Source organism: Carica papaya, chromosome 7, assembly GCF_054855325.1.
Source record: "Carica papaya isolate Zhongbai chromosome 7, ASM5485532v1, whole genome shotgun sequence".
Taxonomy (NCBI): domain Eukaryota; kingdom Viridiplantae; phylum Streptophyta; class Magnoliopsida; order Brassicales; family Caricaceae; genus Carica; species Carica papaya.
Genome location: NC_142315.1, coordinates 3,929,459 through 3,942,923, shown reverse-complemented (window position 1 = coordinate 3,942,923; position 13,465 = coordinate 3,929,459). Strand labels below are relative to the sequence as shown.

The 13,465-nt window shown below is 28.4% G+C and overlaps 1 protein-coding gene across 1 annotated transcript; it reads right to left on the bottom strand.

Moving 5' to 3' along the window:
• Positions 1–2,352: 2,352 nt before the first annotated feature.
• On the bottom strand, positions 2,353–4,033 carry LOC110826419 (Protein kinase superfamily protein). The gene has a single exon (XM_022057060.2). It carries the CDS (start codon positions 3,725–3,727, stop codon positions 2,717–2,719), a length of 1,011 nt encoding a protein of 336 aa, XP_021912752.1. The 5' UTR covers positions 3,728–4,033; the 3' UTR covers positions 2,353–2,716.
• Between the last annotated feature and the right edge of the window lie 9,432 nt (positions 4,034–13,465).

The following is a 13,465-nucleotide window of genomic DNA, read 5'->3' as shown; positions in this document are numbered from 1 at the left end:
TTATTTTATACTTTTTATTAAGTAGGTTATATTTGTTTATATATTATGTTGAAATTATGTTTTGTTTTAATTAGTAATTAATATTTTTAATTAAGTTGTAATTATTTATTTTAAGATTTAATATTTTTTTTTTTGAATTGAGCCCTTAAAAACAACCTCTAGGCTTCAAAATTTTCTTAAGCCCATATATATTTAAAAAATCTTTCAAAATTCAGGCTCATTATTTTCTCATGTAGATTTGTGAAAAGCCCTTTATGTTCCTTGTTGTTTAGAAGGACAAGTTTGGGTTTGATTTTTCAAAACTGTCCAAACCTGATCTGTTGTGTATATATATATATATATATCTTTAATTTTTTTTTGTTATTACAAATATATTTATAGTTATATTAATAAATATAAATATATTTATATTAACGGATGTAAGCAATATATATTTATTATTATTTTTTATTTTTAATACAAATATTATTAAATATATATTAATATAATAGAATGATTAGTTCGAATTCATTTCAAGTAATCTAAAAACATAACTTAGTCTGAAGTTTTTTTTTTTTTTTTAAATTCAAACCTCCTCCAAATTTTGAAGCGGGTCAAGTTTGAATTTGGTAAAATTCACATCAAACCTCTTTGTCGTGCCTACTGATAAAGTAAGGTAGTTCATAAGAAGAGATTATCTTCCCCATTGTATTAGGTAAGGAAATAAGTTGGTGTTATTTCGTGCATAGTAACTTGATGTAGTTTTAAAATTATTTTTTGTTTATTTACTTTTTATTAAATAAAAAATTTTAGAGAGTTGATGAAGTTTTTGTAAAGAGTTCGACATCTACGAATGAATATCACGATAGACTTGGCAAGCTAACTTTCTTTAAACGAACTCTTTGCGAGCGTATATAAAAAATTGACCTACTGAAATAGATTATTACCTTAGAAGGTGGGCCTTCAAGAGAGGTAAATATATATATTTTTTTTTTCCAATAGACTATGCTGTTATTAACATAAATAAGGATCTCTAGTGTAGTAGCAAGTAAGGCTAAAAAGCTGGTCAAGATCTAAGTGTCTTAGTGAAAGGTAATTGATGGATAGTGGATAAAATTCTAAATTTTTTTAATTGAAGGAGTTTATAAATTTTTTAATTTAGTATAAAACTAATTATATTTCGAAATATTAAATTTCAACATTTTATATGACTTGTAATCTTTGGTCAAATATGAAATAATTTTTAATTAAAAATTTAGCGTAATAATGCATAATGATATTTTTTTTTATAACAAAAAATTAAAATTATACTCAAGTAAAATGATCATCTGCTCGTAAATAAAAACTAAAAAACTTACAAGATTTCGTCATCAAATTGTAATAAGATATCTCTAAATAAGGTATGAATGATCCAATTAAAAATAAATATAAATACTTTTTAAAAAAAAGTTAAAATCTTAATATTTTTTAATAAGAAAATAAGATAAAAAGTATTACCATTATCCATAATAATACTCTAAAAGACTAGACCTGTTATCTATATACCAAATAATCATCCATGAACTTCAGCACTCTCCATAGAATAAGACTTGTCCATGTACTGCCCAAGCTCTATCCAAACGTCCTTTGATAAAATTACAAGTTTCTTCAAATGTTTCTGCAGAAGGGTGTTAAATAAACATCTTCAAAATTTCAATAATTTAATTCATTCGTTACAAACTCGCAAACTCGCAATTCACAAACTCGCAACAATGGTGCTTCCCTATCTTCCAAATTCTTGGCCAGAGTGAGGAAAGACTAACGAAGGAGGTCGCTAATTCTCTATTGTAAATACTATTTCATTGATTTGTGTACTCTTAACTTGGTTTTTAATAATTTTGTTTGCTAGAGACCTATAAAAATTTTCATACTTTTTGGAAGCAATTGCAAGTCACCACAGCATAATCGGTGGGTGTACTTAACTTAGTTTCTATTAATAAATTTGATGCTTTTTTTTTTTTTATAATAAAGTATAATGATCGACTAAGTTTAAATTAATTGAATTCAATTATATGTTAAGTACTTTTTGGTGAAGTATAATATTAAAAACTATGTTGCTATGCTGTCAATAAATCAATTAAAGTAGAAGTTACTTGTCATAATAATTATACAAATGTACTTTTGTAGGTCGGTATATATGTATATATATATATAATATGTATAGGAGGATGTCTCTTCTTGTTATTCCCTGTTCAATTCAGTTGTACTCTGTTTCTTTAACTAAACATGCACAAACATGATTGTAATATTTTAGTTTTATTAAAATATTGATTTAGCAAAAGCAGAAAAGAGGGTATTGAAACTTCTACAAAATTGAAAAATGAAGAGAAAATATACCCTTTTAAACACAAGTTAAATTCATTGCCACTAAATGATGACAACCCACCGTCCTTTTAAAGCTTTTCCCAATTTCAACATTTCCCAACTCTTTTCCAACATATATATTCTGTGTATATGTATGTATTCCTCTGACTTATACAAACAACAAAAATGTACACCCACCCTAACTGCACATATAATTGACATATATCTAATGGTCAAAGTAAAAAACAACCAACACTACTCACATTCTCAAATTGGGTACGAATGAATTTCCAAGTTTGCTAACAAGTGAACAAAATTGAAGAGAATCAATCCATACCCACCTGAAATTTTGGGTCTGATTTTGGAGGAATTGAACCAAAAAGATATGCTTAATTCAAATCTCCAAGTTGTTCAAAATTGATGCCACTTGAGAAATATTAGGCCTGCACTTTCTAGAATTCCCGACACAAGCTGAAGCAACTTTTGCCAATCTAACAAGTGGGTTTGTATTGGAAGGAATCACGAGTCTTGGATCCAAAACTTCGTTCAATCTCATTTGTTTAATCAAAGGCAATGCCCATTTAACAAGCAACCCTTCTTCACTTCTCCTCCCACTTAAAATCTCCAACAAAACTACACCAAACCCATAAACATCACTTTCCTTTGAACCGCCACTTTGTTGTTCTTGATCAACCCAATACTCTTCGTCAACATACCCAACAACTCCTCTTGCCATCTCTTTCTTTGGTGCCAAAAACCCTAACCCATAATCGCAAATCTTTGGACAGAATTTTACATCTAATATTATATTTGAAACCTTGACACACCCATGAACAATGCTTGGCTTCATCTCTTCATGCAAGTATTCAAGACCTTTGGCTACTCCAGCTGCAATCTTCAACCTCTGACTCCAATCAAGAAGTGTTACTCCATCTGGGTTTTCATGCAAATAGAAATCCAAACTCACCATGCCCACAAGCTCCATCACAATGATTCTCTCACCAGGAGCCTGTGAAAACCCTAAAATTGGAACTATGTTCTGGTGTTGAGCTAAAGATAGAGTTTTTATCACAGAAGAAAACCCAAATCCAGCATTGCTCAAAACAAGACCCGGGTGTATTCTTTTGACTGCAACAAGCTCCGATGTGGGCAAAGTGGCTGCATAAACAATCCCTAACCTGCCTCTACCGATAATTCTTAGATTGTTGAAGCCGTCTGTTGCTGCATCTATGTCAGTCAATGGATATGTCCGGGCAGAGAGCTTGATGGGAACCAGTCTACTCTCTTCTGATTCCATTAACACTGGTTTTCTTTTCCTGCAAACGATCACAAGAACAATACCAAGAACAACTGAAGTTATTGAAAGAAAAGCCAAGACGAAATCATAAGCGATCTTTTCATCCATTTCTCGTGTAATCTTGGGCGGTACGCAAAGTGTTGTTGTGGAAAGAGAAGAAGAAAATGAAGAGGAGTCGTGTTGTTTGGTCCATAAAGTTGAATGTTGAATTGGGTTTATATATATATATTTATATATATATGAAAGAGATTAAATAGGGAAGAAGATGAAGAGAAAAAGTAAAGAGGAAAGAGAGCTTAGGTTTGAAAAAATGTGTTTAGATTTGGTAAGAGAGTTGGAATTCTATGGCTACGTTTGGCTTTGCGGTTGGCCGCCCCCGGTTGTCCTTCCCTCACGACATAGAAAAATGCATACCTTATAATTTAAACTCATATTTTTATAGAAAATAACCATATAGTAAACAAAAAAAATTAATAAATAATAGAAAATTGAAATTAAGATGTGTGGTGATTAAGTAATTATCTGAAAAGAAAAAATAAAAATTAATTTAAATATTAAACAAGCTGGTACGTAATCATTATGTATCATAATCTACGACGAGATTATATAATATTATTATTGTTTATAAAATTTTATGTTAAAATATATATTATTATTTATTACCCATCAGTAGAACTTTACACGGATTGGGATGAAAATTTTTAATTAATATCTCATCTTATGATTGCTAATTGAGTTCACCTCTATTTTGTCTTTTGTGACCATTTATTAAGAACAAATAGATATATATATATATATATATATATATACATATATATATTTGTTAAAGCACATATTCAATTTCTTCATGTAACTAAACACCACATGATTAGATTAGTTGGAAGAATTTTATTAAAAAAAAATTAAAGTCTTGCGCATAAATGTAACAAGTGATCAATTATTATTTCACTTAATGATTAATACGTTTTACTTTTTATAGAAATCAAATTAAATTATATATTTATTGAAAAATCATTTATATTATATTATAATTAACATATATATATTATTTAATTGATGAATTTACATATTATCTATTAAAAATTATAAATATGTATAATAAAAGACTTATAATTTATATTAAAAATTATGCCATGGTAGTCCACTCAAATTCAAGTTTGGTTAGTACTCTTACCTACCACCCCATTTGAAAAAAAAAAAATAATGAAAAATTAGCATGACCTAAAACCACCCAAGAAGCATATTTAAATGGTTTATCTTCAAAGGAGAAGATGCCTCATAAACAGAGAAGATGTGATGGCAATAAAAATATAAATGAAAAAAAATGCAATATAAAAGTAAAACAAAACAAAAGATATATATAGTTCCATGATGTAATACATTCTACCGGTATAATATTTTAAATTCCTATAATTTTTTTTTAAAATACAAATGTAATATCCGTGATTTTAATAAATTTGAAAATAACGATAATAATAATAATTTATAAATTAAATTAAACACAAAAGTAAATTTAAATATCATAAAATAAAATTATTTATTCTTGAAAGAAATTAATTACTGATATTTAGTTTTAATGACTTTATATAATAATTTATGAAAATTTATTTGTAAAAATTTATTTGTTTTTAAAAGAATTGATAAAAGAAAGAAACAGGGGCACTAGGATGGTTACTAATTTGATGAAAAGATTATTATTTATTATACTCTAATTTTGTTAGGATAAAATGAACAATAATAATAATTATAATAAAATCTAGTAAATTAATAACTACAATAATAAACAAATTACTGATATTATTATTGTTAGTCTTTTTTTTTTTTAATTTTATCACTTCATATTTTTATTATCATTTATTTTTACGTTGTTTTATTATGGTGAAAAGGAAAGGGGAAAATGCAAAAAAGTAGGAAAAAGGGCGGCCCAGATTGTTCTTTCTTTCTCATGCGTCTGTTTACAACTCAAATCGTACCCCACCGGAATACGGATCAAGAGCTCCAGCCCAAAAGCAGCCCATCATTTCAACGACGCCGTTTAGACCATCATGGAAACGACACCGTTTTAGCCGATGCCTGAACCTGACGCCGTTTTAGCCCATGATCGAAACGACACCGGTTAGCTCATAACTGAAACGATACCGTTTAGCTCGTTCACTGAAGCGACACCGTTTGAACCATAATGGAAACGACACCGTTTGACCCATAATGGAAACGACGCCGTTTGGGCCTAAACTGCCTGAGAAATCATGCGGCTGTATTATGTACTTAACGAGCCTAAAGAAAAAATCTTAAAAAATTGAAGAAAGCCTTATATGGAATGAACCAAGAATCAAATCAATGGCATGAAATAATCGCATCGAACAAATATTTTTAAGACAATGATTTGTTTTTATTATCTTAATTAATGTGCTTTTTATTTCAAAATTATTATAACTTTCAACTTTATAAAAGAAACAAAATCTGTTAAAACTGAAGATTTTTTTTATTATTATTTATAAAAGAAAGTGGTGTTTATGTGAAAACAAACATTTTTTAAAAATATTATAAGTTCGACAAGTAAATTATAATAAGTTTTAAGACCCAGCTATAATATAGCTTATATAATTAAAGAATTAAATTAACAATTTGTAGAAAATGAGAGAGGTTAAAAATTTTCTTAGCCAAGAAAAAAAAAAGGATAGACCATATATTATTATTTTAAGCAATGTGTTTCAAGTTTTGTATGAAAAGATCCAAATCTAATGCAATAAAGAAAGAAGATATTGAGACAACATAATTAATCAATAAAAAAATAATCATAAATAATTGCGTACATCTCTACTTGATACACATTAATTTCTACTATATACAGTGATTTTTTTCTGTAAATGATAATCAAAATTATTTTTTACGTTGATTTTAGTTAAAAGATTGAAAAAAAGGGTATCATATTTGTATTGATATTGTCATGTATAAAATTTAATGTTAGATTTCTTTTTTGATATGATTATTAGTTATTTTTTATGTTATTGCCTATAAATATTGGTTAGATGAACATCCTAAATAAGCATTTTCTATAGCAACCTCGTTAAGAAAAATAACACGAGATGGAGGGTTTATGCCTTAAGTTGATGTTGATATTCATTCTTCTATCGTCTATTTCGTGTTAGCTCATTTCTCGTTTGCTTTTAATTCATACTTCATTTAAAAATACTCATATATAATATATATATATATATATGTATATATAATCTTGTTTTATTCTTAAGTTGATGTTGTTATTCATTTTTTTTTTTGTGTGTGAATTGCACCACATTAAAGCACTCAAATATCTGCTACTTTTTTTTTACTCACATACACAAACACATATGCACATATATTGAATTCTTTCTCATCTTTAAGTTGGCGTTGTTATTCATTCTTCTGGTTCTTCCATTATATTAGCTCATTTTCATTCGTCTCTTTCCTATACAATTATCTCTTATTTATATCTGTTATTATAACTTAAAAGACTTACATGCACATTAGTTTATATATATATATATATGTATATAATGTTAAATATTCAATGCAGGTACATCAGTTTTGGGAAGGTGTTCCTCCAACGATGATTGCACGAGTATTAAATGTTCGCTGGGCCGTGCAGCTTGCATTAAAAATCATTGCGAATGTTTTGGTTCTTTGGTATCTCATGGTTGCAGCAGTGATGTAGATTGCCAAAGTTCATGCCATCCGAGTTGCTCCTCAAAAAATTGTGTTAGGGGCAAATGTCTCTGTGCTGGTTGTAATGCTTGAGATGTATTTTCTACATTTTTATAAGAATAATTTCATATATAAAAATTATTAAATATTTATATACCATGATTAACTTCATTAGAAGATTCAAATTTATCATATTTATCTTTATATTAGTAAACAATTTAACAATGAAACTGATATACCACCAGTTGGCTCAACGTCACCATTTTGCCAGAAATAATATAATAATATATATATAATAGAACATTATAATATAATATATATCTATATTGAACATTATATAAGATATATATGTGTACTGTTAAGTTGGTGACAATATATATTAACATTATAATTGTATGAATCAATTATTTAAATGAAATTTATCTTTTTTAATATATTTTATTATTTACTGATATTTTATCATGCCTAATGTTTGTATTTTGATTTATTCTCTTTTTATATATTTTTTGATAATTTTTGTAAAAGCTCAAACTCCTACCCGAAATTTAGAACGTATAATTCAATAATAATAAGATAAACAATACTGAAATTTATTATTTAACATAAACAATTTAGTGTTTTTAAGGCGAAGATCGAGAACAAAGAAGATTTATGAGGCAGTTGCACGAGCCAACAACATGAAGTCCCTGCATGAGGCCATGTTCTTTCACGAACAGGAAACAAGTGCAGAGGTTAGTAAACATAATAGAAGAAGTGATTGAAGAATCCGAAAGGAGATTATGCTCTTGAGTAACTAGAGAGAGAGAGAGAGAGAGAGAGAGAGGTAGGGAATGAGAGTGGACCAGACAGGAACATACTAGTCTCCTTGATCCTTAATCTCCTAGATCACGGAATGGTCATATGTGGATTGATCATGTCGGCTTATTTAGTCCATAGTGAGTTAGTAAACATGTATGGCCGTATGTGGAATGTCTCTGTTCCTTCATGAATAGACAACGAATGTTGAAGTTAGTAAATATGATAGAAGTAATTGAAAGAAAGGGAATTATGTTATAATACCCTTAATTAATTTTAAAATATTTAAAATTAGTGTATGAATATACTTTTTTAAATTTTTATTTAATGTATCAAATTTAATTTTTAAAATTTTAAATTATTAATTAATGTAAAAATGAAAAAAATTAAATGGAGGATGAAATTGAAAATAATTTTAGAAGAAATGGGTGAAAATTTAGGATTTAAGGATATTTTTAAAAGAAAATTCGTAAAGTAGGAGTCAAAATGTAATTTAAAAAAATTGTACCACGTAGAACGCCCAGTCAGCAGCCCCGACGAACCAGAGCACACTGCGTGGCAAGAGCGCTGATGCAGTGCCACGCAGGCGATCCGTATGCCCGTGATCAGACTGTCCAAATTCATTCCCGCGTGCACGGACGTCCGGATTTGTTCCCTCCCCAGACGTGATCGGACGGTCAGATTTAAACGTAATGAACGGTCCAAATCTACTTCTTATTTAAATACGATCGAACGGTCCGGATTAAATCGCGATGAACAGCCCAGATTCACTCCCTATTTAATCGTGATCGGATAGTTCAGATCAAATACGATGGACGATCTAGATTAAAAGAGGACAGATATAAATAACCTTGTTCACACCAAACCTTAACCGTAGCCGTCAAACACCCTCGCCGGAGAAGAAGAGCCAGCCGCTGAAAAGGAAGCCGTTCGCCATCCGCCGCCATGCCGAAGCCACTTTCGACCGCCAAAAAATGTAAAAAAACTTTTTTTTGCTCGAAATTCGATTTTAAACACTTCTATGGCCAAATCAGAGCAAAACAACCTGCGGATTGACAAAAAACTGTGGGTAAAACCCGATGGTGCCGCCACGGGAAATTGTAAAAAACGCTTTCAATAAAGCCCTTCTCGATTCCTGTTCTGCATAATTCTTCCACCATTGTAATCACCGTTCCTTCTCCATAGGTTGACTGAAGTAAAACATCCAACCGCAAAGGTGAGCTGACGAAGCTGTCGTACAGGAGAACCCCGCTGCCGGTGAGTTTTCGATTTTTTGATTTTTCTTAGCCAACCGAGGTCCCTTAACGAGTTTTATCGCATGGATTGATACAAAATTGGCCGAATTCGACCGAAAACGGCCGAAAACAGCCAACGCGAGGCAAACTGCCGCCGCGGGCAGTGGTGCTGTCATCGGAGCACGACAGAGCCGCTGTGCTGAAATTTTGAAATTGGTCAAAAAGGAGTCCTAATACTGATTTTGAGTTTTTTGGGATATTTATAGGTACGTGAACCGCGTTTTAGTCCCCGAAGAAAAATTCAAAAAACTCAGGGACTCACAGTAGACGCAGTCAACAAGTTTAGCATTTCGAGCATTAATTTGAGTAAGAATCCCTTACTTTATTCTCTGTTATAGAATTGAAGTCTAATTAATAATAATAATACGGTATTTTGTGAAATTTTAAAATATCCAAAATTAATACATGTTACTAATGGAGCCAAAATCAAAAGTTATTCACTTTTGATTTATTTTACAATTTGAATGCATGATAATACCTCATTGATTAATCTTATAGTTTGAATGCATGTATTACTTGCTTCATGTGATTATGGTTGAATTAAGAAACTGAAAATTAAAAGAAGTCGGAAAATTCTTTGATTAAGTAAGTGGATAAAACAGCAGCTTTACTGGATATCCTAGGAGATGGTGGACAGACATAATATATAGGAAACCCTACCATGAACGTTGTCTCATACCGGACGGGCTATCGATGTTTGGTAATTTGACACTTATACCGGACGGGATATGGGGACGGTCCGTTTCACCCTCATACTAGATGAAGTATCGAGCTTTAGTAATTTGACTTTAATATCGGACGAGGTATTGGGACGACTTGTTAGTTAAAAATGTTAAAGGAAAGAGTTCACGTATTGTGGGTACATCCTTATGGACCCCCATAAATACCAGTAGACTGATAAAAGAGAAAATTGTTATTCCAATCGATTGCATATGAAATTACGATATATGTTATGTTATTGTCTCTATAGGTTATTTTTGTAAATCTCGCTACGGTAAGTAGACGGTAAATAATTTTATTTATGATAAATGATTTTACTTAATTAAGAGCTCTATTAGTTGTTTTTATAATTTTTACTAACCTTCATTTTTGTGTCGGTGATTAGCGTGATATTCTTATTGGATTAGTGTAGCTCATTCTTTCATTAACCATATCATATCAAGCGGACAAGGATCTAGAGCCTGATTCACAAGAGAGTTTGCGAGTAGGACATTCAGCTATTTACTTTTAATTTATTTATTTAGTTATTAGTTGTTCTTTTATGTTAGTTATTCTCGTAAGCCATATTTGGTACTTTCAGTTATTGTGTAAGGAATGTAAACCCTAACTATTTATTTTACTTCCGCACTAAATCTATAATTTATTTCTTTTGAAATTTTCAGAATCGTTACATAAGCTCTCGACTAACTAGATATATATATATATAAAGAGAGAGAAGGAGAGAGAGAGGGAGAGAGAAAGAGAAAGAGAGAGAAAAGAAGAAGAATAAAAAGAAGAAGAGAGAGATATATATATATATATCTTTGCACTTGATATATACTTGATTTATATTATACATAATAAATAGTTCTTTTCAAATTTATAGTCCTTTTGTGTTGAGATGACTTTATATTTTGTCATTATTTTTTTTCATATTAAATATTTCATCCCTTGCTGAATATCTTCAGCATTATTACCTATAAATAGTGGTTTGAAAAATTTTAAATTTATGATCAGCTTGTGTTGATATGATTTTTCTATTTTACTATTAATTTTCTTTCATATTAAATATTTATTTCCTTATATTGTTATTGAATATCTTCTATATTATTATCTATAAATAATAGTTGAATGAAAATTTTTAAATTTATGATCAGTTTGTGTTGATATGATATTTATATTTTACCATTAATTTTCTTCCATATTAAATATTTATTTTCTTGTATAGTTGCTAAATATCTTTTGCATTATTACCTATAAATAGTCATTAAATAGAAAATTTTAAATTTATGATATATTTGTGTTGTTATGATTTTTTTTTTTTATTTTACCACCAATTTTCTTCCATATTAAATATTTCTTCCCTTATATTGTTGTTGAATATCTTCTGCATTATTACCTATAAATAGTGATTAAATAATTTTTTTTTTAAATTTATGACCTATTTGTGGTTACATGATTTATCTATTTTACTATTGATTTTCTTTTATATTAAATGTTTTCTCCTTTATATAGTTGATGAATATCTTATGCATTATTATCTATAAATAGTAGTTAAATAAAAATTTATAAATTTATAATATATTTATGTTGATATGATTTTCCTATTTTACCATTGATTTTCTTTCATATTAAATATTTCTTCCCTTATATAGTTGTTGAGACATTATTATTTATAAATAATAGTTAAATGAATATTTTCAAATTTATGATTTGTTTGTGTTGATATGAATTTTCTATTTTACTATTGACTTTCTTTAATATTAAATATTTCTTCCCTTATATGGTTGTTGAATATCTTCTGTATTATTATCTGTAAATAGTGGTTAAATGAAAATTTTTAAATTTATGATATATTTTTCTGATTTTACCAATAAATTTCTTCCATATTAAATATTTACTCCCTTATATAGTTGATGAATATCTTCTGTATTATTACTTATAAATAATGATTAAATGAAAATCTTCAAAATATAGACATTAAGTCAATCATTTTCTTCAACAAAATTCACCAAGGAAAAGAACACAAAATGGAGGCAATAAGCATTAAGTTGACATTGATATTTATTCTTCTGTCTGTTCCATCATGTTAGTATATTTCTCAATACTGTCTTTAATTTATACCCGTTATAATCAATTAAAGTGCTAATATATTATTAGTTTATATATAATTGAATCTTGATTCATCCTTAAGTTAGCATTATTATTCTTTCAATTATTTATTGCATCAACTTAACCCCTTTCTCATTTATTTATTCTCGATATCATTATCTTTCATTTATACTTTTTATAATTACTTAAAAGAAATTCATATATCCATTAATTTTTATATACATATATATATATCATATATTGAATCTTACATCATTTTTAAGTTAACATTGTTATTCATATTTCTATCTCTTGCATTATTTAAGCCAATTTCTCAATCATATCTTCCCCATATATATATTTTTTCAATTTATACTCATTATGATCACTTTTAACACTATAATATCTATTAATATTTTTATTTATACAATTCAATATTGAATGTAGGTATATCAGTTTCGAAATCTTGTTCCTCTAATGCTGATTGCAAGAATAATACATTTTGTATTAATCATGAATGCACGCGTTATCCTGGTCCTCCTTGCAAAAATAACGAAGAATGCCAACTTTTGTGCGCTCCAAAATGCTTCTTCAAGACTTGTTACGAGGGTACATGTATTTGTTTTGAATGTTCGGCTTGACATGTATCTAATCATTTTTATAACTATACCCTCATATATACAATAAATTTTTAATATGATACTTCAAGAAATTTTTATCTTTTAAATAATTATTTCAGAAATTTTTTTTAAAAAATAATAATTTGTAAGATTGTGCGTATTTTTTAACAAGTTTCGTGCCAAATTAAGTAGGAAGAAGTCGGGACAAGGTGAATTACAAATATCAAAGATGAGTTAAAAGGATAAACATTCTAAAGCTTTCAATTAATTTTAGTAAAAAAATTCAAATTTAAATTTATCGTATTTATATGTGTAAATTATTAAACAACTCGATGGTTATACATATTATGATACTTTTCTCATAAGTATGCAAAAATTAATCTAAAGGTTAATTTTTAACAATCCTTATTAATTATAAGTTATCATTTTTAAGTGCACAAGCCTAATGCTTAGTACCCTATAAGTAAATCAACTATGAAATCCATATCATGCATATACGCAGAAAAAAACCTAGCTAGATAATTACTAAGAAATAGAAAATCAACATATTTATATATTTTACTAGTATTTTATACAGCACCCCATTCTGTCATTTTGTATCTGAATTAGTTCGTATGATTATATTACAGTCTATCAATGTTTAGTTTTATTAAGTACGATAAAGA

What these genes read in the sequence shown, in the direction of transcription:
- LOC110826419 (XM_022057060.2), bottom strand. Translation starts at nt 3,727, where the DNA reads ATGGATGAAAAGATCGCTTATGATTTCGTCTTGGCTTTTCTTTCAATA.